The following is a 22,002-nucleotide window of genomic DNA, read 5'->3' as shown; positions in this document are numbered from 1 at the left end:
GCGCAGAGACAATGAGATGCTCTCTATAGTCTCAGAATGTGGCAATCCTTCTCGCAGTACAATAAGATCCAAAAATATTATTATTATTATTATTATTAGTTTTTGCTCATAAGGAAAATAAATATTTTTAAAGTCATTACAATAGTTTACATGCTACAAAATATGATATATGTGTTTCAACAATGTAAGTCCAGCAACATCAATAGAACCCCCATTAACAATTACAAAATGACCAAAAAATAAAATGTAAAAGCAGGCAGCAAAGAACCTAGTATACTTTAGGTGTCCTTTCTTTCTAATCAATTTCAACCCCCCATAGATTAAAAAGGAACAAACAAGAAGAAACAAAGGAAAAAAACAAAAACAAAAACAAAAAACCATTAAAAAAAAAAAAAGAAAAAGAAAAAATTGGATAGAACATTGTGATCTGAATGCTAAAGAATTTTCAGCTTTCCTCTGGTCACTGAAGTCTTTGCCTGCTCCAGACGACACAATGCCTTTTGAGCTCCAGTTAACCCAGAACATGATGTAGTGCCTCCTAGGGTGACAGCAAAGTAGAGATAAATGGTGCAGAGGAAAGTCAGAATTGCAAGGGTTGTTAAGAGGAAGCGATGCCTTTGGAGGAGGACTGACCAGCTCAATTCATTTTGAGAGAATTGCTTTCTGAATGATGTCGACCTCCGAACAGGAGAAGATAAAATGCTATCAAGAACCATGGTTATGCACCGTCCTTGCTGAGCCAACCTGAAATTATGTACAATCTCATGCTCAAAATGGAAGATATAACAGCTTGGTGCAAAATGCAATCGATATCAGATTAAGAAATGTAATGCTTTGGCAGGCAAAGTGTTTAAACAGACACATATTTATATGCTTGCTTGAGAACATTCCTGACATAGAGAAGATACAATAAGGGTAACATAGCAAGGGCGTATGTGGTTAAACAAATTCCCTCAAGTTATTTTAAAACATAGTTCTCCAAAGGCTACGGAAGGTAGCAGCCGGAGCAGGAAAGGGGCAAATCTCTGGCTTCAATTTTTCTATGCCAGAAAATCAAAATCATTATAAGCAGAAGCAACTTTGATACATGAAATATTATACACCATAACTACCTTGACAAATGATTAATTGCTTCTAACAGACAAAATATAATGGTATACTATCAATTGATTCACTATATCTTTTCTTTTTTTTCTTTTTTTTCTTTTTTTTTTTTTTTTTTTAATATTTATATCAGGATTTAGAGGTGATGTAGCAACATCATATTGTTTATACACATAATTATAGGAAAAAACTGAAATTACATCTAATAAAAATAACCTCCCTGTTACCCTTTCCGAGACCCTCCTCCCACACTTTTTCTAAATGTTTCATATCCAATGACATTGTACCAAAAGTTTTTACACAAACTAAAGGAAAATATTACAACCTTCTATCTGACAAATATAATGTAGCCAATACCTAGGACGCTTTAACTCACAAAAAGAGAAGAACATGATGAATAGAATGAATGTGTTGAAAGAAACTTTGTGTTGCTATGAAACTAATTTTGTATGTTGAAGTCAGAAAGCTAGAATTCCATGGACATCAAGAAAACTTAGACGAAAACAAAGTGAAAAGAGAATATATTTTGAAGTTCAACAATTGCACAATGCCCGACTGGCAAGTGGCAACAAATTCATCAAATACACGATATATATATATATACACGCAGTATGCAATGCTAATTATTCATATTAACACTAGTGCAACAAAGAATTACTTTCATCAGCTGTGACAATAACCGAGCATGCCCAATACCCACAATTGAATTCCACACACTGACGTTATATATGATGAAATTAGAACATTGCTAGCGTTTAACAGACCCAGAATCTTAATCAACTAACAGTATGAGAATCTACATCACCAAATCGTGGTCAGATCATAAACAGGAAAACCAATAGCCTTTTTTCTTTTCTTTTTTTCAATCTAGAGCTTTTAGATGAATTATGCATAAGGCGGATAAATATTCTTTCTTCCGTTAAAAAGGAAACCAAAAATTCAAATCTTTCAGCTAGATTTTCCTTTTTTTCCTCTCCTTGAAAACCCTTCTATACTCAGATCTTTTTCCTCTCTATTTTCGAATTTTATAATTACTAATTTATTCCAATGTAAATCATAAATACATAGAGGCAAATTATCCATCTCACATCTCACTGACCCAAAATCTAATACATTTCACACCCATTTTGAAATACCCTTTGACGCAAATCGCAATCCAAAGCATGTCATTCTACTAAAAGGTTTTAGACGAAGAAAACAAAATCGAAGAAAGAAAACAACCCAGATGAAATCAGTAGCTCAGATCTGAAAAAATAAAAATGAATATTGTAACAAAAAAAAAAAAGATCTGGGAGACTTACAGTTTTTGAGGCAAAAATGGGGAAAACAGAGAGCTGTCTGAGAAAAAAATGTTTCCGGGGGCTTCAATTGAACGCAGCTGGTTTTACGATTTTTGTTTTTGTTTTTAATTTTTTTGTTTTTGTTTTTTATTATTTTATTTTTTTTGCTTTCTTTTTCTTGGGGCGTTGTGGAAACGAACATTTGGGCGTGTCTCTCCTTACGTCTCGGTTGAAGCCCAAGGGTAGGAGAGTGAGGTAATTTGGAGAAATAATTTTGATATTTTATCACTGGTTTTTTAAAACAATTTTTAAATGTTTAAATGAGGCATATTCTTCTGGGAAAAAAAATATTTAATTGGAGATTTGGAGTCGTTCAAAGAGAAAATAAATATTTAATTAGAGGAAAAAAATATTGGAATAATTTTCTTTTAATTTAGAAGATGATTTTTAAAATCTTATAAAATAATAATAAAATATATCAATTTTTTTTTTCCGTCTTTTATTTCCTTTTCTTTTTAGTTTAGGTAGAAAGAGATGGAGGCACACTGCATGCTTACATCCTTCACGACATATATCAAATCACTTGTAGTTGTTATTGAAAAATAAAAAAGAAAAAGAAAAAAAATGCATTTTTCAGTCGTTAATAAATTTGTTTTGAATTAATTTTAAATATTTTTTTTTTCTAAATGTAAACTATATTTATAAATTAAAAATTTCTCTTATAATATTCAAAAGTACATCATGGCTTTTATTGTGTATATGTATTTGCTATTATTTTTCCTTAATTTTTAAATGATTTTACAACGTGGGTGTAAAATATGTTTTATTTTCCTTTTTCTTATGAGTTAATAGTTTACTTGATGTTAAAACGGGCTAATAAAAATTTGGTATAATCTAATTTCTTTTTCTTTTTTATGTAGATGCTTTTACTATCACTTTGACTGTTTTTATGTTTTTGTTTAATGTTTCCTATGGTTGTTGAAAATTAACTATTTAATTATGTTCATACCTTTTTGAATAGTTCATATGATAATAACACATATGACCGTGGTTGTTGGTGATAATGATGCACGGTCTTTTGTTTTCGCTCGTAAATTCAACCATTTCCCCAGCTTGAATTTCGTTTTAATCCATAAACATGGTATTAAAATTTCCTCCCTAATATACCCCAAAAGAATATTATATTCATTTGTTAAACTATGTCTAATATTGTTAATTACTAGATATAAATTATCTATCGAGTAATGCTAAAGATATCAAATTTTTTTACCAAAAAGATATAGAGCTGCATTTCCTGTGCCAAAACCTCCTGGTGCAAACTTCTATCCTCCAGACATGGATAAAAAGGTACTTTAATGAGTTAATTTTGTGGTTAGAACTTGAAATGCTGTGTTTTTTGTATGAAAGTCGATTAATTTTCTCATGTAGGAATTTGAATTATGGAAAAGCAGTCTAACAGAGGACCAACAAAAAGAGGCAACAGGCTTTTTCAATGTTATCAAAAGACACAGTGAATTTAATCTGGATTCTTCTATCTACAATAACACAATTGGTTGTTTAAACAATAATTCAGTATCTTCTACTCATGATCTGTATTGTGTTTCCTTACTCCCAAGAGTATAATCATTTCCTCACTAAAGCCTCCAACTTACTGCATAAAGCTGGTGACTTGACCAGCTCACCTAGGTATAATGTTTGCAGAGTTTCTATCTTTATAGTGTTTTTATTCAATTTACATCATTGACAACCTTCCTCTAACGATAAAATTTCACCTGTTTCTCCCTATGCAGTTTAAAGAAATTGCTTCATAGCAAGGCTGATGCTTTCCTTTCAAATTATTATTATGACTCTGATATTGCCTGGGTGGAGTTGGTTAGTATCTAATTATAGCATTCATGTGACTTTGGTATAACATTGCACGCAGAATAGAACTTTTTAAATTACGAGTCAAGGAAGCGCAGCTTTAAGTGCATAAGTACAAAGATGAAGGATAAAGTAAAATCTTAAAAATGATGAAGAGGGTACAGGGAAATAACTGTATTAGTTACCATTCTCGTATTAACAATCTTGGAGAACATTGAACGCTCTAGCCCTTCAATAGATGCTATTGCTTTCCAAGGCAAGAAAACACAGATAAACTTGGATACTAAATCACACATGACCTTTCAAAAAAAATCTTTCTTATTACTTTCTTTAGAAGTGAAATGATATTACCATATAAAGGGAATATGAAGCTCCATTGTTTTTAGTCGTAGAACAATGTTATAAGTTGTAAACAAACTGATATTTCCATACATAACAATTAAATACAGAGTTGACTTTAAAACATCTCATATTGTTTGGAATTGCAAAAGCTGAAATATCAAAGCTTCTTTGTCTTTTTGTTTTTCATCAGTAATGTGATTACTTTTGGACAATTCTTAAAAGCATCATGCTATTGCTGTCCTTTCTTTTTGTTTCCTCATCTTTTCTCACTTTCTCGTGCAGGATTCTAAGTTGGATGTTACTATTGGTCCATATGAGACATATGAAGATGCACTATTTGGCTAGAAGGTAAAATTTACACTATCCTCTGTATTTTGCTTAATGTCCATCATCTTCAATTAAAAGTTGAAGTGAATTCTGTGCTCAAACTTTCCATGTGATAATATATTGCATTTAGGACCAGCTTGATCTTAACTGTTCCTTTTTCTTATATTTTTCCCACTTGTTTATTCCTTGCATGTTAAGATTTGGCATAGAATGCATGCTCTAAAGAACCAAATTGACAATGCAATTAACCAATACAGTATTGAAGTAATTTGTTGCATATAACATAAAGAATGCAAGGCTAGCAAATGTCCTCCTTTTGGGCTTTATGTAGTTACAGATAATGCTTGCTTAGCCTTAGGGCCTCATGTCCAAATGGTGGCAGAGAGCTTCACACCATTCCAGGATCAAAATTTTGTAGGAAGAAAGGTTAGAGAGTGTTATAGTCCATGTTATGTGCATACGAAGCATCAACCTTTTCTTACATCTACATTAAACATTGAATCATTGCTATTTTCCCCTCTCGTTCAATGCTATATTCATATCATATGTCATATTTAGCTTACCTTCTTTTGCATTTATCTAGGCTACATTTGAAGCATTTGTTGCAGTTCGGGATGACAAAACTACAGATCAAGTAAAACTTTTTGGTGATAATTTGCAGGTTACATTGCGGATCGGTTTTCTTCCACAGTTCTAGTAGTTCATCCTGCTGCAAACTACCTATATTTCCGTCTGTTTCTAAATGATTATATTTCCTCTTACTGTAGGTGTTGGAACAAAATCTTCCAGTGGACAACGTGTACAAATCAAAAGATGTGACTGCTGCTCCTATTAGAGTCATCCAACTTCTATACAATGCAGAAGTGAGGTTAGAATATGTTCATTTTCTTGCATCTAGACCCACTTGTGCTAATGTATGCCAATTTAACCAGTTGAAATGATGTAAGTCTAAAAAATTTTGTTTTATGCAGGACGTAAAGGGTCCTCAAACTGTTGCTTTTAATCTGCCAAATGATGAACGTATAGTAAAAGATCGAGGAACTTCAATGGTTATGCTTAAGAATGTCTCAGAGGCTAAGTATGACATTCCTTAAAACTCTTATTGTTGCAATATTATAGTTTCCACATCTTTATAATATCAAAACTGTCTATTCTAAGCAGATTCAAGCATATTCTTCAGCCTATATCTGATGTTTGCATTACAAAGGAACAACAAAAACTGGTAGATTTTGATTCATTCTTCACTCACACAATTTGCCATGAGTGCTGCCATGGGATTGGACCTCATACCATAATTCTTCCTAATGGTCAAAAGTCTACAGTAAGATTGGTCAGTGACATAAATGGACTTCATTTATTTTTTCTTACAATAATTTAATTTATTCATTTAATTTTTCTTACAATAATTTAATTTAGTATAAAAACTTCCATTATTTGCATCACATGTTCCTATGTGCAAGCCAAAATATTTGTTCTAAACTAAAGATTCAATTAACAAAACATGCAAGTTTCTGTAAATATTATGTAACCGTTGTTATTATAAACTCAATGTTGCATACACTGCCTAAATAAGTTAATTTGTACCATAAAGTTCATTTTATTTGAAATCCAAATTTTTTTTTTCCATAGATACAGATCAGTATGAGTCATAATTAGATATGATCAGTATGATTTGTCTGTCTATAAGAACGGGCTGTAATGCAATGGCATTTTCATAAATTTAAGAACTTATTATCAGTAGGATTAGAGTATTAAAATCCTTTCCCTTTCGCCTCTTCACTACAGGAGCTGCAAGAACTACACTCTGCATTGGAAGAAGCAAAAGCTGATATAGTCGGCCTCTGAGCGTTAAGGTTCTTAGTTAACCAGGTGAGAAACTGTTTATCTATGTGATATTGCTGTGTCATTCTCATGTTTTCAAAGCATAAAAGTAAATTAAATGATGTAGTTTATTTTGTTATTCTAATTCATAAATAACTTCGGTCATTGATATTATCAAATGGAGTAGTTTCACAAGTGAGGTTGACCCTGTTATATGTCCCTCACACCCACACCTTTTATACCCTGGCTTCAAATCATGCCTCTCTCTCCTTTAGATTAGAAATTATTGTAATCTTAATAAATAAATCCATAAACATATATATGTAGTACTTTCATTATTAGATAGCATGTTCTTTTGTTTAGTAGTTACAACTTCCATCCTAATCTTGTTCACTGCTTTGAACTGCTCAAATATTATCAAAGTCCCATTACTTTTCTTTTAGGTTTTTTCAAGTAGCATCTTTAAGAAGATTGGTGAACCCAAACCCAAGACCAAGCTATAAAATAAGGCAATGAAAAATGGTTTCTTTAATTAGCTATCCTTATTCATTTTAGTTGAACATTTTTGAGAGCTTCTTTATTCTTGATGGTTTGTGAGTTTGGTCCAGGATTTGCTTCCAAAGAGCTTATTAAAGTCCATGTATGTATCCTTCCTTGCTCAGTACGTTTTGGTTTGGAGGAAGCTCACGGGTAAAAACCAACCTTAATTCTCTACTTTTGTTTTGTAATGCTTTCCTATTCCATGTACCTTATTATAGAATCATCTTGCAATTACATTTTCAGGAAAGGACAAGCTTTGCAGTTTAATTGGTTATATGAGAAAGGAGCTTTTATATTGCATCCTGATGAAACATTCTCTGTTGATTTTGCCAAGGTATAAAACCACTTCTCCTGTTTCTTAATTTCCCCAGTGTTTATCTTTTCTCCTTCACTCAGCTGAATATTAAATCTTCTAAATTTGAACCCCCCAAAAAAAAAAAAAAAGGTTGAAGGTGCAGTTGAAAGCCTAAGTAGGGAGATTCTGACAATTCAAGCAAGAGGTGACAAGGAGGCCGCCAGTCTTCTGCTTAAAAAACACTGTAAAATGTCTGAACCTTTGAAAATTGCTTTGCAGAAGCTAGAGAATATTCAGGTACTACAAATGTTTTTCTTTAACAAGATCTATATTTTGCCGAATGAAAAATAATTAATGCCCTAATATTCATGTCTAGTAATAGCTTAATTTACATTTTGAGTTCCTGTTTTATGACTTTTAGGTTCCTGTGGATATAGTTCCAACTTTCCCTATTGCAGACAAGATATTGCAGCAAGGACATTGAAATTTTATAACTCTCAACCTACCAATGTATCCTGAACAAGATTATGCTCTACTGCTAACAGAAAAATCACACTTCCGAATAAGAGATACCCAACAAGTTTGATCATGCGATTTAAAGTTTTCTTACTTTTACTTTGTACGTTGACTTATATATAGACATATATAAGAGTGGTGAATTGTGCTCTTTTCTATGTGTTCCAATTGAAAATACATAAACATAAATTTAATACTGGGTTTGCTTTTGTCCCACTGGGGGATAGCGCAGCGGGAAAATCACTATTTTTCTATGCAAGAAGTAGTAGAGTCACCCCAGTATGAAAGTATGTGTATATATATATATATTGTTTAAAGTGTGTGTGTGTGTGTGTGTGTGTGTGTATATATTGTTTATACATATATAACTATAGGAAAAAGGGAAATTACATACAATAACATTAAACTGTAACCCTGTTAACCTTTCTGAAACCCTCCTCCCACACTTTTTATAAATGTTTCACATCCAATGACATCATACCCAAAGTTTTTACACAAATTAAAAGAAAAAAACATTAAAAGCTTCTATCTGACAAAATATAATGTAGCCAATACCCAAGAAGCTTTAACTCACAAAAAGAGCAGAACATCGTAATGAATAGAAGGAATGTGTCGAAAGAAACTGTGTTCTACTATGTGACTAATTTTGTATGTCAATGTCAGAAAGCTAGAATTCCATGAACACCAAGAAAATTTAGAACCTCGGAGAAAACATAGTGAAAAAAGAATATATTTTGAAGCTCAAAACGATTGCACGATGCCCAACTGACAATAAATTCATCAAATACCTGATATATTATTAATAAGCAGTATGCAATGAGAATTTCATATTAACACTTATACAACAAATAATTAGAATTACTATCATCAGCTGTAACAATAACAGAGCATGCCTAATACCCACAATTAAATTCCACTCACTGACGTTAATTATGATGAAATGAGCAAATTGGTAGCAGCATTTAACGGACCCAGAATCCTAATCAACTAACAGTATGAAAATATACATCACCGATTGTTGTCAGATCAGAAACAGGAAAATAAATAGGGTTTTTTTGTTCTACAGCTTTTACCTGACTTATGTATAAGTCAGATAAGAACACGAAAGATTCAAAAAGTCTTTTAGCTAGATCTTTTTTCTTTCCTTGAAAACTCTTCTATACCCAGATCTTTTTCCTCTCTATTTTTCCAATTTTATGGTTACCAATTTATTCCAATATAAATCATAAGCATATAGACAAATTATCCGTCCCACATCTCACTCACCCAAAATCCAATACATTTCACATCCATTTTTAAATACCCTTTGATGCAACTCAAATCTCAATCCAAAGCACGTCATTCTACTAAAACCCAATTAAACGAACAAAACAAAATGGAAGAAAGAAAACAACCCTGATGAAATCAGTAGCTCAGACCTTAATATATATATATATATATTGCAACGAAAAAAAGATCTGGGAGACTTACAGTTTTTGAGGCAAAAATGGGGAAAACCGAGAGCTGCCTGGGAAAAAAATGTTTGCGGGGGCTTCAATTGAAAGCAGCTAGCTGATGGAAAAAATTTATTGGTTTTATGATTTTCTTTTTTTTTTTTTTTCTTTTTTCTCGGGCCTCTGTGAAAAAAAAATGCATATTTGTGCTGTGTGTTTCTCCTCCTTGTGTCTCGGTTGAAGTGTAAAGGGTAGGAGAGTGATTACGTGTTCAAGATGAGGGTAATTTGGATAAGTAATCTAATTTTTTTATTATTGGTTTTTTAACACAATTTTTTAATATTTAATTGGTTTTTTTAAACAATTTTTTAATGTTTAATTGGAGTCGTTCAAAAAAAAAATATTAATAATAATATTTAATTAGAGAAAATAAAAAACTTTGAAATGACATTTTCTATTTATTTAGATGAATAATAATAGAATATATCTTTTTTCTTTCTCTTTTGCTTTTTTTTTTGTTTTTTTTCTTGGTTACTTTTCCTCTTCTTTTCACTTTTGGAAAAAGGATATAGAGGCAAACTACATGCTTACAGCCCTCATGACATAAATCAAACACTTGTGGTTGTTATAGAAAAACAAAACGGAAAAAAGAGAAGCATTCTTAGTTGTTAATAAGTTTGCTCGGAATTCATTTTAAGCATTTTTTTTCTAAAATTTATAAATTGGAAATTCATCTTATAATATTTATAAATACAACTCATCTTATAATATTCATAAATACAGCCTTATTTTAATTGTGTATATATATTTTTGCTATTTTTTTTTTTTTATGTTCTTAATGATGTTACAACATGGGTTTGAAATATGTTTTTTTTTTTCTTTTTCTTTTGAAATATATTTTCCTTTTTCTAATGAGTTAATAGCTTACTTGATAATGAAAATTTGGTTTAATCTTATTTCTTTTTCTTTTTAGTGGATGCTTTCATGATTATTGTATGTGCTTTAATGTTTTCTTGAAAATTAACTATTTAATTATGTTCATATATGCCTATTTGGCATAATTCATATGACAATGATCACTGAATAATAATAATAATACATATGATTATAATTATTGGTGATAATTATTCATAGGTCTTTTGTTTCAATTAGCTCTGGTTCTAGAATTTCTTCCCTAATCTATCTCAAATATATATATATATATATATAAATTATGTTCATTTGTTAAACATTCTTTGAATAATTTTGTTACTTGTAAAGATTATTTACAAACCAACTTTTACTATTTTTTCTTAGTACATTTAAAAATAAAAATAAAAAATCTATTTTTAGTATATTATTTATGAGGATAATTCTAAATATCAACAATTTTTATAAATGCAATTGCCAGACTATTTTAGCCATCAAAAGGCTTAATCCAATAGAGTATAAAAGGTCCAACAGTTGGAATAAAATTTGTTAAATGTATTGGTGAAATTATATGCTATGCATGGAACCTTCCTATTATTTATCATGGCAAAAGCATCTAAAAAATTGATAAAAAAGATTAGCTCTAGTGATTGAACATCTTTATATGTACCCACAAAAATACAAGTTCGAATCAGAAATAAAGAATTTTAGGTAAATTATAATTTAAGTAAATTGTTAAAAAAAAAAAAAAGCATCTAAAAAATTTACACACCAAAAAAAGCATCTAAAAAGATAAAATTCTTTATCAAAACGTTGCAAACATGACTTCGAAATATGCCTTATTTTATGGATAAGCATTTTTTAACATTCCATTTCGATTAGCATGCATAAAATTTGCCAAATTTGTTATCTTATTATCAAATTGTAATTGATAATTATAACCCTTTTTTTTTTTAATATGAATTGATATGTAAAAATTTGAATGGTACACAACAATAATAACAAAATGTAAATATGCTATTTTTATAATTTCGAAAAATGCATGGGAGTAATATCCAATACTCTCAGAACAAAAGAAGGTTATCAGTGTAATTTTCCAGTTTTATAAAATAATACAAAAATATTCATAGAAAGTATAAATAAAGATGATGAAAGTGAAAACAGAGGGAATAACCATTTATATATAGTTGTATCCGTGCCTCTGTGTTTGGTAATAAGAATAACATAGCGTTTGAGTTGAAGAGAGCCATCAATGGCGGAAGGGGAAGTCGACGTACAAGTGGAACATCTAGACGTCCTCACAGAGATCGGCCAGAAGACCGGTGTTTCCAAACCCAGGTAAAGAACAGCAATCTCCGAGGCAATTTAATTAACAAAAGCAAAAAATAGAAACAAACACGATGACCGAACAAAATCATTTTGACTGCTCAAGCACTTTGTTGAGCTTTTCTAGTTCATTACTCTGTTTGGTATTTTTTGTTTTTTGTGTTTTTTTCAAGTTCAATGTATTCTTTTTTTTTTTTTTGAAATTTACCATTAAATTGCTGATGATTTTGCTGATCAATGGGGGCTTGATCATGATTCAGGGGAGATGTTCATAGAGATGGGGATTATCATCGATCAGTCCATGTGTGGATTTTTGCTGAGAATACTCAGGAGCTGCTACTTCAACGCCGTGCTGACTGCAAGGATTCATGGGCTGGATTGTGGGATATTTCCAGTGCTGGTCACATATCTGCTGATGACACATCTCTTGTCACTGCTCGGTAACGTTTTTCAATTTTCTTTGATTTAAGCCTTCTGGGTTATGCTAGTTTGACAGCTTTTTCATATTTATAGCATTTCAGTAGTGATGAGAAACCGTGGTATTAATATCAGAACGGAAAAGCCTTTATGTTGTTTGCTCGAGTTATTGTCTAGGCACTTTCTGCATTAAGTTGTAACAGAAATGGATATTGATACACAAAGAAAAAAATAGAAATGACTATAAGCGGGGTAGAAAGCTCCATGCTTTTTCGTATCTTAGATGAGTCTTCCTGAGTTTTCTTGTTCGACGTTTGACAGTCTTGGGTTGCAGCTGATTCTTGTCTCTATTTGGATGTATGTTGGGTAGTACATGTTTTTCAATAAATATGATCTATATTGTTGTCATTTTTTATATGAATTGTCGATGAGAACCATTTGTTGTGATATCTGTTTTCTTTAGTTCCTGCTGATAATCTTTTAATAAACGACAGGTGGTATTCCACCTACTAAATACTTTATTCTTTCTTCCCTACCCTTGAAATTTTTCTCCCACTCTACTTCGGTTGTGTATGAGAAGCCAATGATCGTTTGGTGGTTTTTGTTTTGGTGGTATTAAATTTTACAACTATTTGTTATTGAAACATATTATGTATGCTTGCAGAAGGGAGCTTCAAGAAGAGCTAGGTCTAATCCTCCCTAGGGATGCATTTGAAAAGATTTTTGTTTTTCTCCAAGAGTGGTTAGTATATTAAATTTACATTTCTCTGCAGTACTTTTTCTTATTATTATTATTTTTTTCATTACAGATTCTTGTATGATCTTTAATCCAGAAATAGATTATTTATTTGTATTTTATAATTTCTATGAGACTTACACTTGCCAGATATTTTTTTTCTCAAAAAAGAAGATTGCAAATGGACTACAATTTAAAAAATAAAAAAATTATCCCAACTAAAGTTTAAAGAATGTTGCAATGAATTCTTACAACTGTTGCTATTCTTTTTCTTTTTCTTTCTGTGTTGTTTATGTGTCACACATGCATTGCTAAAATGTTGACATTTCTATATAGAGATTCATGGCATTTTCAGAAAACAAAATATTCCAAGATAGGTTTTAAACCTTTTAGCTTTTTTGCTCAGTAGTTATTAGATCAGTAAGAAGGGTCAGAATATATGAGGACAAATTTCATGACTTGATTCTAAAGGATAGAATTAAGAATTTGACTTCTTTGTGGACTTCAACCTTGACAGAGTTTCAGGAAGTACATACTTCTCTTTCAGTTGGAAGGATGCTTTATAATTCAGATTCAATTTTATTTTTATGAGGATTGTTATTATTTCGAATTTTTGTATTATTTATCATTTTAATAAAGGTATGTTTCAAATGAGGTTACTTCATGAAAATAAATGAACTTGTTAGCATTTAGAAATTAGAATGGGGACATTGTCAAAGATATAATAACAAAAGTTATCATGTCTGGGTCAATGGCATATCTCTTTGTTATGTTTGTAAGGGAACATATCAAGTTAGTGTGGATATATAGCCATAAGTGAACTCTAGTGTTAGATTGGCTGCATTGGCAATTACCAGTGTTTGAACATAATAAATTGATTTTAGTTTTTTCAAATTACATAATCAGGGTCCAGGATCTGCCATTAACTGATGTTAGAATTCTGTTTCGATGCAGTGTCATAAACGATGGTACATACATCAATAATGAATTCAATGATGTGTATCTGGTGACAACATTAGATCCAATCCCTCTTGAGGCATTCACACTGCAGGTCAGGAGGGTGCTAGATTTATTATCAGATTGAGATTAATTCTTCCTGTTTATATATTTTATTTTGGTCTTAAAATGCACTAATACTCATGTTCATTCCTCATACATGCTGCATTATGGTCAGTTTTTATATTTTATTTTGGTCTTAACTTTGGGTGAACACGTGCAAAACAATAAATAGGCTTCTTTAGATAACCTATGCAAGCACTATGTGGCTTATCCACACTGAACATAGTTATTGGTTGGGTAACATATATGATATATATATATATATATATATTTTTAACTGAGTTCCTTTATCAATTGATTTCACATTGAATGGAATAGATCTAGACAATTTGAAAGATATAATTGGAAGGCATGTCTAATTAGGATCCATTTGTAACTTAGTGCTTCTCAACCTTCACCTCTTAGTTTTTGCTGTAATCACCTGCTCATTTTTCTGAAATTTGTGACCAGTTAATGTCACCTGCTTCTCGTTGAGAATTTTTCCTTTTCACTAGTAATTTGTGAAGTAGTCAAGCTTTATCTTCTTCTATTTTTCGTACATAATAATAATTGAACTGAAAAAGAAATTTAACAGAACTTGAGGGCTTCTTCTTTTTTCTTTTTTTTCCTTTTTTAGTTACATTTATTTATTTTTATTGTCACAGGAAACAGAAGTCTCTGCTGTTAAATATATATCTTATAAAGAGTATCGCAGTTTACTTGCTAAAGAAGATCCAGAGTATGTTCCTTATGATGTGGATGGACAATATGCTCAGCTTTTTGACATAATTGAACAAAGGTATGTGTCATTGAAGAGGTGCATCATTGTTTAGCATGTCATCAGTGAAAGTTTCATCTTTATGAGCTATGAGCTCATAGCTCATAAATATGATGAAATCAATTGCAATTGAAATGAACTTCTGTACAAATATTAGTATAGTTGTTCCTATGCTGCATAAATTTTTCTTCTTTCACTTAATTGGCTTGTAGAATATTTATTTTGTTTATTGTTGCTGTATTTTTTGCAGAATTTTCACATTTTCCACATGTTTTCCTTATTGCTTATGCCTCTATTTTGTTCAATTTCTTGAAGGTACAAAGAGAACATCATATCACGCAGTTTAAAACTAGAAAAGCAACTCCAACAATATGCTTCTGTTTCTCTAAGTGCAGAGGTTATTAACATATTGGTGTTTATTACAGCCATTATACTGATGTTATCGTATATTAATATCAGTTTGTTCCATTAATATCGATCTTTTATTTTCTGTTAATTAAGATACGATACGCCTTAGTGCAATACTAGGATCATTTTATGGGGTTATGAATATCTTTATCCTTAATATTTTATCAATATTTCTGACAGGAGACTCTGAAGTTTTATGCTTATCATTGTGAATATGTACTCCCATCAAAAAATAAGAAAAGTGTGGCTAAGCGCATTTATAATTTTTCTTCTTTCTTGGAATATAATAAAGAAGTGTCCTGGCTGGTGGTGATAAAAGTCTTAAGAAGCTTTTGTTGGATTTTAAATTCATTTAATATATCGTCACTCAAAAGTCTTTGGAATTGTCATTGGAAAACACTTTTTTTTTTTTTTTTTTTTTATTTTAAATGGGAACCTACACATAAGTTTGGGGCTTTTAGAGTGCATAGAGTCATTGTATTTCCATGTTCTTATTCTCATTAGTGGTGTATATGTTGAGTAAATTTATGTGTGTCCTCTAAGGAGTATTCTAGGATTAACTACTTTATTGCTATCTACTTATTCTTTAAATTTTAGGATTGATCTTATAATTTTCCATCTTTTGCATTTCAAATGTTTAATTCATGCTGCTGGTGGTTAAACGTTTTGAAATTAATTTTTTGATTTCTTGGTGCAGTTGTCAGGGCTCACCAATGCTGACAAGGAAGCTCTAGATTTACTGGTTAAGGCTGCAACAATCATGAATGAAATCTTTTACCTGCAGGTTATGCACACATTCATAATGTCTTTGGTATTTAGTGTGGTGGAAAATAACTTGGAACATGAAATTTTTTTGTTGATTTGTATAAATGTATTTGAAAATGCCAAGTTGGTGTAACTCACTGGCCCCAGTGATTTCAAGATAGATCAGCAAGATTGAAATGAATTCCATGAAAAAAAACTTTGCATATTATCAGTGTAAATGATGGAGCTTATCTTTCATAGAAGTTCCCAAATTTTATTTTTTTATTTTTTCATTTTTTTGACTTAGACATCAATATCAACGGGTTCCTTTGTAATGTTTCAGATGGACCTAATTTATGTTTCAGTGACCAATATTCTTTCATTTGTTCTTTACAATTTAGTGCTTCTTTCTAAATATTTTTAATGTTTTGTAACCAGGTTTGGTACAGTAATCCTAGCCTAAGAGATTGGTTGAAAGAGCATGCAGGTGCATCACAATTAGACAAGTTAAAATGGATGTATTATGCAATCAATAAGAGCCCATGGTAAATCTTCTTCAAACTTGTATTCTTTCAGTTCAGCTTTGTGTTTGTCTGTGATTACGTCTATCCATGTGCATACACACACAATCAACAATGAGAACAGAAAGAAATGAAGCCCAAGCCTTCTTTCCAAAGCCAATGAGGCTATATAAGCCAGGATGCACAACCCAGTCTATTTGTTTATCTGAAAGTAGCTGAAATTTACCTATCAACTGTTTACTGAATTTACGTATAGAAGTGGCAAAGATGATTTTGTTGTCTTCTCTGTCAACAGGTCTAGCCTTGATGAAAATGAGGCATTTTTGACGACAGCAGATTCAGCTATAAAGTTGCTTACTGAAGCCGCAAAGCCGGTGGCTGGGTGGAAGGGTCTCAAATATAGAGCTGCATTTCCTGTGCCAAAACCTCCTGGTGCAAACTTCTATCCTCCAGACATGGATAAATCGGTACTTTAATGAGTTAATTTTGTGATTATAACTTAAAATGCTGTGTTTTTAGTATGAAAATTGATCGATTTTCTCATGTAGGAATTTGAATTATGGAAAAGCAGTCTAACAGAGGACCAACAAAAAGAGGCAACAGGCTTTTTCAATGTTATCAAAAGACGCAGTGAATTTAATCTGGATTCTTCTATCTACAATAACATAGTTGGTTGCTCAAACAATTCAGCATCTTCTGCTTATGATCTATATTGTGTTCCTTACTCCCAAGAGTATAATCATTTCCTCACAAAAGCCTCTGACTTATTGCATAAAGCTGGTGACTTGACCAGCTCACCTAGGTATAATGTTTGCGGAGTTTCTATCTTTATATTGTTTGCATTCAATTTACATCGTTGAGAACCATCCACTAACGATAAAATTTCACCTGTTCCTGCCTTATGCAGTTTGAAGAAATTGCTTCATAGCAAGGCTGATGCTTTCCTGTCAAATGATTATTATGACTCTGATATTGCCTGGATGGAGTTGGTTAGTATTTAAGTATAGATCCATTGATACTCTTTTTTAATGCATTTGTGTGACTTTGGTATAACATTGTACAAAGATGAAACACAGCTCAAGTGCACAAGTACAAAGATGAAGGATAAAGTAAAATCTGAAAAATGATGAGAGAGTATAGGGGCATAACTGTATCAGTTGCCATTCTCGTATTAACAAACTTGTAAAATATCAGAGGCTTTAGCCCTTAGAGAGATGCTATTGCTTTCCAACCAAAGGCAAGAAAACACAGATAAACTTTGGATACTAAATCACATGAGACCTTTCAAAAAATCATTCTTACCGCACTATGAACATCTATATTACTTTCTTTGGAAGTGAAATGATTTTACATGGTAAAGAGAATATAATGCTCCGTTGTTGTTGTTAGTCATAGAACAATGTTATAAGATGTAACAAACTGATTTTTCTATATATAACCATTAAATATAGATTTCAATTTTGGAACATCTCATATCTATTTGAGAATTGCAGAAGGTGAAATATCAAATCTTTTTTTTATTTTTTTATTTTTTTTAATCAATGATATGATTAATTTGGACAATTCTTAAGAGCATCCAGCTTTTGCTGTCCTTTCTTTTTTGTTTCATCATCTTTTCTCACTTTCTCATGTAGGACTCTAAGGTGGATGTTACTATTGGTCCATATGAGACGTATGAAGATGCACTATTTGGCTACAAGGTAAATTTACATTATCCTCTGTATTTTGCTCAATGTCCATCATCTTCAATCCAAGTTGAAGTGAAATGTGTGCACAAGCTTTCATGTGATAGTATATTGCATTTAGGACCATCTTGATCTTCACTGTTCCTTTTCCTTAAATTTTTACCACTTGTTTATTCCTTGCATATTAAGATTTGACATAGAATGCATGCTCTAAAAAATTAAATTGAGAATATAATTAACCAATATAGCATTGACGTAATTTGTTGGTCCTCCATTTGGGCTTTATATAGTTATAAATAAAGCTCGCTTAGGGCCTCATGTCCCAATGGTGACAGAGAGCTTCAAACCATGCAAGGATCAAATTTTGTCGGAAGAAAGGTTAGAGAGTGTTATAGTTCATGTTATGTGCATATGAAGCATCAACCTTTTCTTAGTTCTACATTAAACATTGAATGATTGCTATTTTCCCCTCTTGTTGTTGATTGCTATATTCAAATCATGTGTCATATTTAGCTTACCATCCTTTGCGTTTATCAAGGCTACATTTGAAGCATTTATTGGAGTTCGGGATGACAAAGCTACAGATCAAGTAAAACTTTTTGGTGATAATTTGCAGGTAACGTTGCAGATTGGTTTTCTTCCAGAGTTTTAGCAGTTCACCCTGCTGCAAATTACCTATATTTCCGTCTGTTTCTAAATAATTATATGTCCTCTTACTGTAGGTGTTGGAACAAAATCTTCCACTGGACAATGTTTACAAATCAAAAGATGTGACTGCTGCTCCTATTAGAGTCATTCAACTTCTATACAATGCAGGAGTGAGTTTAGAATATGTTCATTTTCTTGCATCTAGGCCAACTTGTGCTGATGTATGCCAATTTATCCAGTTGAAAAGCTGAAAGTCTCAAAATTTTTGTTTTCTGCAGGATGTAAAGGGTCCTCAAACTGTTGCTTTTAATCTGCCGAATGATGAACGTATAGTAAAAGATCGAGGAACTTCAATGGTTATGCTTAAGAATGTCTCAGAGGCTAAGTATGATATTCCTTTCCTCAAAACTCTTATTATTGGAATGTTTTAGTTTCCACATCTTCATAATGTCAAACCTGCCTATTCTAAGCAGATTCAAGCATATTCTTCAGCCTATATCTGATGTTTGCATTACAAAGGAACAACAAAAACTGGTAGATTTTGATTCATTCTTCACTCACACAATTTGCCATGAGTGCTGCCATGGGATTGGACCTCATACCATAGTTCTTCCAAATGGTCAAAAGTCTACAGTAAGATTGGTCAGTGACATAAATGGACTTCATTTAATTTTTCTTACAATAATTTAATTTAGTCTAAAATCTTCCATTATTTGCATCACTTGTTCCTATATCCGAGCCAAAATATTCGTTCCAAACAAAAGATCCAGTTAACAATATATGCAAGTTTCTAACTAGGTTAATTTGTACCATAAAGTTTATTTTATTTTAAATCTAAAATTTTGTTCATAATTAGATACGATCAGTATGAATCATAATTAATATGGTCAGTATATTTTGTCAGTCTATAAAAATTGGCTGTAATGGGATGGCATTTTCATAAAATTAAGAATGCATCATCGGTAGGTTCAGAGTGATAACATTTTTTCCCTGTCACCTCTTCACTACAGGAGCTGCAAGAACTTCACTCTGCTTTGGAAGAAGCAAAAGCTGATATAGTCGGCCTCTGGGCGTTAAGATTCTTAGTTAACCAGGTGAGAAACTGTTTATCTATGTGACATTGTTGTGTCGTTCTCATTAGTTGTTTTTGTTTCTAAGTAAATTAAATGCTGTAGTTTATTTTGTTTTTCTAATTCATTAATAACTTCGGTCATTGATATTATCAAATGGAGTAATTTCACAGGTGAGGTTGGCCTTGTTGTATGTCCCTCACATCCACACCTTTTATGTCCTGGCTTCGAATCATGCCTCTCTCTCCTTTAGATTAGAAAGTATTAAAATCCTAATATATATATATATATATAGATATATATGGAGTACTTTCATTATTTTATACCATGTTCTTTTGTTTAGTAGTTACAACTTCCATCTTAATCTTGTTCACTGCTTTGAACTGCTCAAGTATTACCAGTCCCATCACTTTTCTTTAAGGATTTTTCGAGTCACATCTTTAACAATATTGGTAAACCCAAAACCAAACCCAAGACCAAGCTATAAAATAAGGCAATGAAAAATAGTTTCTTTAGCGAGCTATCCTTCTTCATTTTAGTTGAACATTTTTGAGAGTTTCTTTATTGTTGATGGTTTGTGAGTTTGGTCCAGGATTTGCTTCCAAAGAGCTTAATGAAGTCCATGTATGTATCCTTCCTTGCTGGCTGCTTTCGCTCAGTACGTTTTGGTTTAGAGGAAGCTCATGGGTAACAACTAACCTTATTCTCTACTTTTGTTTTGTAATGCTTACCTCTTCCAAGTGCCTTATATACTTATTATAGAATCATCTTACATTTACATTTTCAGAAAAGGACAAGCTTTGCAGTTTAATTGGTTATATGAGAAAGGAGCTTTTATTTTGCATCCTGATGAAACATTCTCTGTTGATTTTGCCAAGGTATAAAACCACTTCTCCTGTTTCTTAATTTCCCTAGTGTTTCTCTTTTCTCCTTCACTTAGCTGAATATTAAATCTTCTAAATTGAATCCCAAAAAAAAAAAAAAGGTTGAAGGTGCCGTTGAAAGCCTAAGTAGGGAGATTCTGACAATACAAGCACAAGGTGACAAGGAGGCTGCGAGTCTGCTGCTCCAAAAATACTCTAAAATGTCTGAACCTCTGAAAATTGCTTTGCAGAAACTAGAGAATATTCGGGTACTGGAAATGCTTTTCTTTAACAAGATCTATATTTTGCATAACAAGAAATAATTAAGGTTCTAATATTCATCTTTTATAATAGCTTAATTTATATTTTACTTTCCTGTTTTATGACATTTAGGTACCTGTGGATATAGTTCCAACTTTCCCTATTGCAGACAAGATATTGCAGCAAGGACATTGAAATTTTATAACTGTCAAGCTATCAATGTATCCTAAACAAGATTATGCTCTACTGCTTACAGAAAAATCACAATTTCGAATAAGAGATATCCAACAAGTTTGATCATGCAACTTAAAAAGTTTTTTTCTTACTTTGTATGTTGACTTAATAATATGTAGACATATGTAAGAGTGGTGCATTGTGCTCTAAGTGTTCCAGTTGAAAATACATAAACATAAGGTTAATACTGGGTTTGCTTTTGTCCCATTGGGGGATAGCCGAGAGGAAAAATCACTATTTTTCTATGCAAGAAGTGCTAGAGTCACCCCAGTACGAAAGAGTGTGTGTGTGTGTGTGTGTGTGTGTGTGAGCTATGCGTTTTTATATTGTTTATACTTTATACATACATAATTATAGGAAAAACGTGAAATTACATATAAAATAACATTGACCTGTTACCCTTTCCGAGACCCTCCCATACTTTTTCTAAATGTTTCTCATCCAATGACATCATACCAAAAGTTTTTACACAAATTAAAAGGAAAAACATTACAACCTTCTATTTGACAAAATATAATGCAGCCAATACCCAGGAAGTTTTAACTCACAAAAAGAGAAAGAAAAAAAGTAATGAATAGAAGGAATGTGTAAAAAAAAACTCTGTTATCTATGTGACCGATTTTGTATGTCAATGTCAGAACCCTAGAATTCCATGTAACACCAAGAAAACTTAGAACCTTGGAGGAAAACAAAGTGAAAAGAGAATATATTTTGAAGCTCAACAATTGCACAATGGCCAACTGGCAACGAATTCATCAAATACCTAATATACTAATACGCATTATGCAATGAGAATTATTCATATTAACACTTTATACAACAAAGAATTACTATCATCAGCTG

The 22,002-nt window shown here is 31.8% G+C and overlaps 3 protein-coding genes across 5 annotated transcripts; 2 read left to right on the top strand and 1 right to left on the bottom strand.

The window, feature by feature from the left end:
• Positions 1-62: 62 nt before the first annotated feature.
• Positions 63-9,741, bottom strand: LOC107429639 (uncharacterized). 2 transcript variants are annotated; one of them, XM_016040361.4, is made up of 2 exons: positions 9,559-9,741; positions 63-744 (listed from the first exon to the last, which is right to left on the bottom strand). In XM_016040361.4, the coding sequence occupies exon 2, from the start codon at positions 714-716 to the stop codon at positions 435-437; it is 282 nt and encodes a 93-aa protein (XP_015895847.1). In that variant the 5' UTR covers positions 717-744; positions 9,559-9,741; the 3' UTR covers positions 63-434. The 2 variants fall into 2 exon arrangements, with proteins under 2 accessions (XP_015895847.1, XP_015895846.1); XM_016040360.4 differs by lacking the exon at positions 9,559-9,741 and adding an exon at positions 2,406-2,610.
• LOC107429582 (nudix hydrolase 3) lies at positions 3,426-9,481 on the top strand. The gene is given in 16 exon segments (XM_060813187.1): positions 3,426-3,457; positions 3,638-3,731; positions 3,813-3,986; positions 3,988-4,070; positions 4,175-4,256; positions 4,872-4,937; positions 5,500-5,577; positions 5,684-5,779; positions 5,888-5,994; positions 6,078-6,246; positions 6,702-6,785; positions 7,346-7,391; positions 7,394-7,427; positions 7,521-7,611; positions 7,723-7,869; positions 7,994-9,481. Coding segments are annotated over 16 exon segments (1,446 nt in total). The 3' UTR covers positions 8,057-9,481.
• Positions 9,742-11,590: 1,849 nt separating the features above from the next.
• LOC107429618 (nudix hydrolase 3) lies at positions 11,591-21,347 on the top strand. 2 transcript variants are annotated; one of them, XM_016040327.4, is made up of 21 exons: positions 11,592-11,768; positions 12,017-12,196; positions 12,838-12,915; positions 13,864-13,960; positions 14,613-14,746; positions 15,041-15,122; positions 15,831-15,917; positions 16,316-16,422; positions 16,694-16,865; positions 16,947-17,200; positions 17,306-17,387; positions 18,033-18,098; positions 18,622-18,699; positions 18,806-18,901; positions 19,010-19,116; positions 19,205-19,373; positions 19,742-19,825; positions 20,394-20,488; positions 20,589-20,679; positions 20,787-20,933; positions 21,058-21,347. In XM_016040327.4, exons 1-21 carry the CDS (start codon positions 11,683-11,685, stop codon positions 21,118-21,120), a joined length of 2,355 nt encoding a protein of 784 aa, XP_015895813.3. In that variant the 5' UTR covers positions 11,592-11,682; the 3' UTR covers positions 21,121-21,347. The 2 variants fall into 2 exon arrangements, with proteins under 2 accessions (XP_048318336.2, XP_015895813.3); XM_048462379.2 differs by lacking the exon at positions 18,622-18,699 and having other exon boundaries at positions 11,591-11,768.
• Positions 21,348-22,002: the final 655 nt, after the last annotated feature.

The sequence above is a fragment of the Ziziphus jujuba genome, chromosome 12 (assembly GCF_031755915.1).
Source record: "Ziziphus jujuba cultivar Dongzao chromosome 12, ASM3175591v1".
Classification (NCBI taxonomy): Eukaryota; Viridiplantae; Streptophyta; class Magnoliopsida; order Rosales; family Rhamnaceae; genus Ziziphus; species Ziziphus jujuba.
This window is presented reverse-complemented; position numbering and strand designations above follow the sequence as displayed.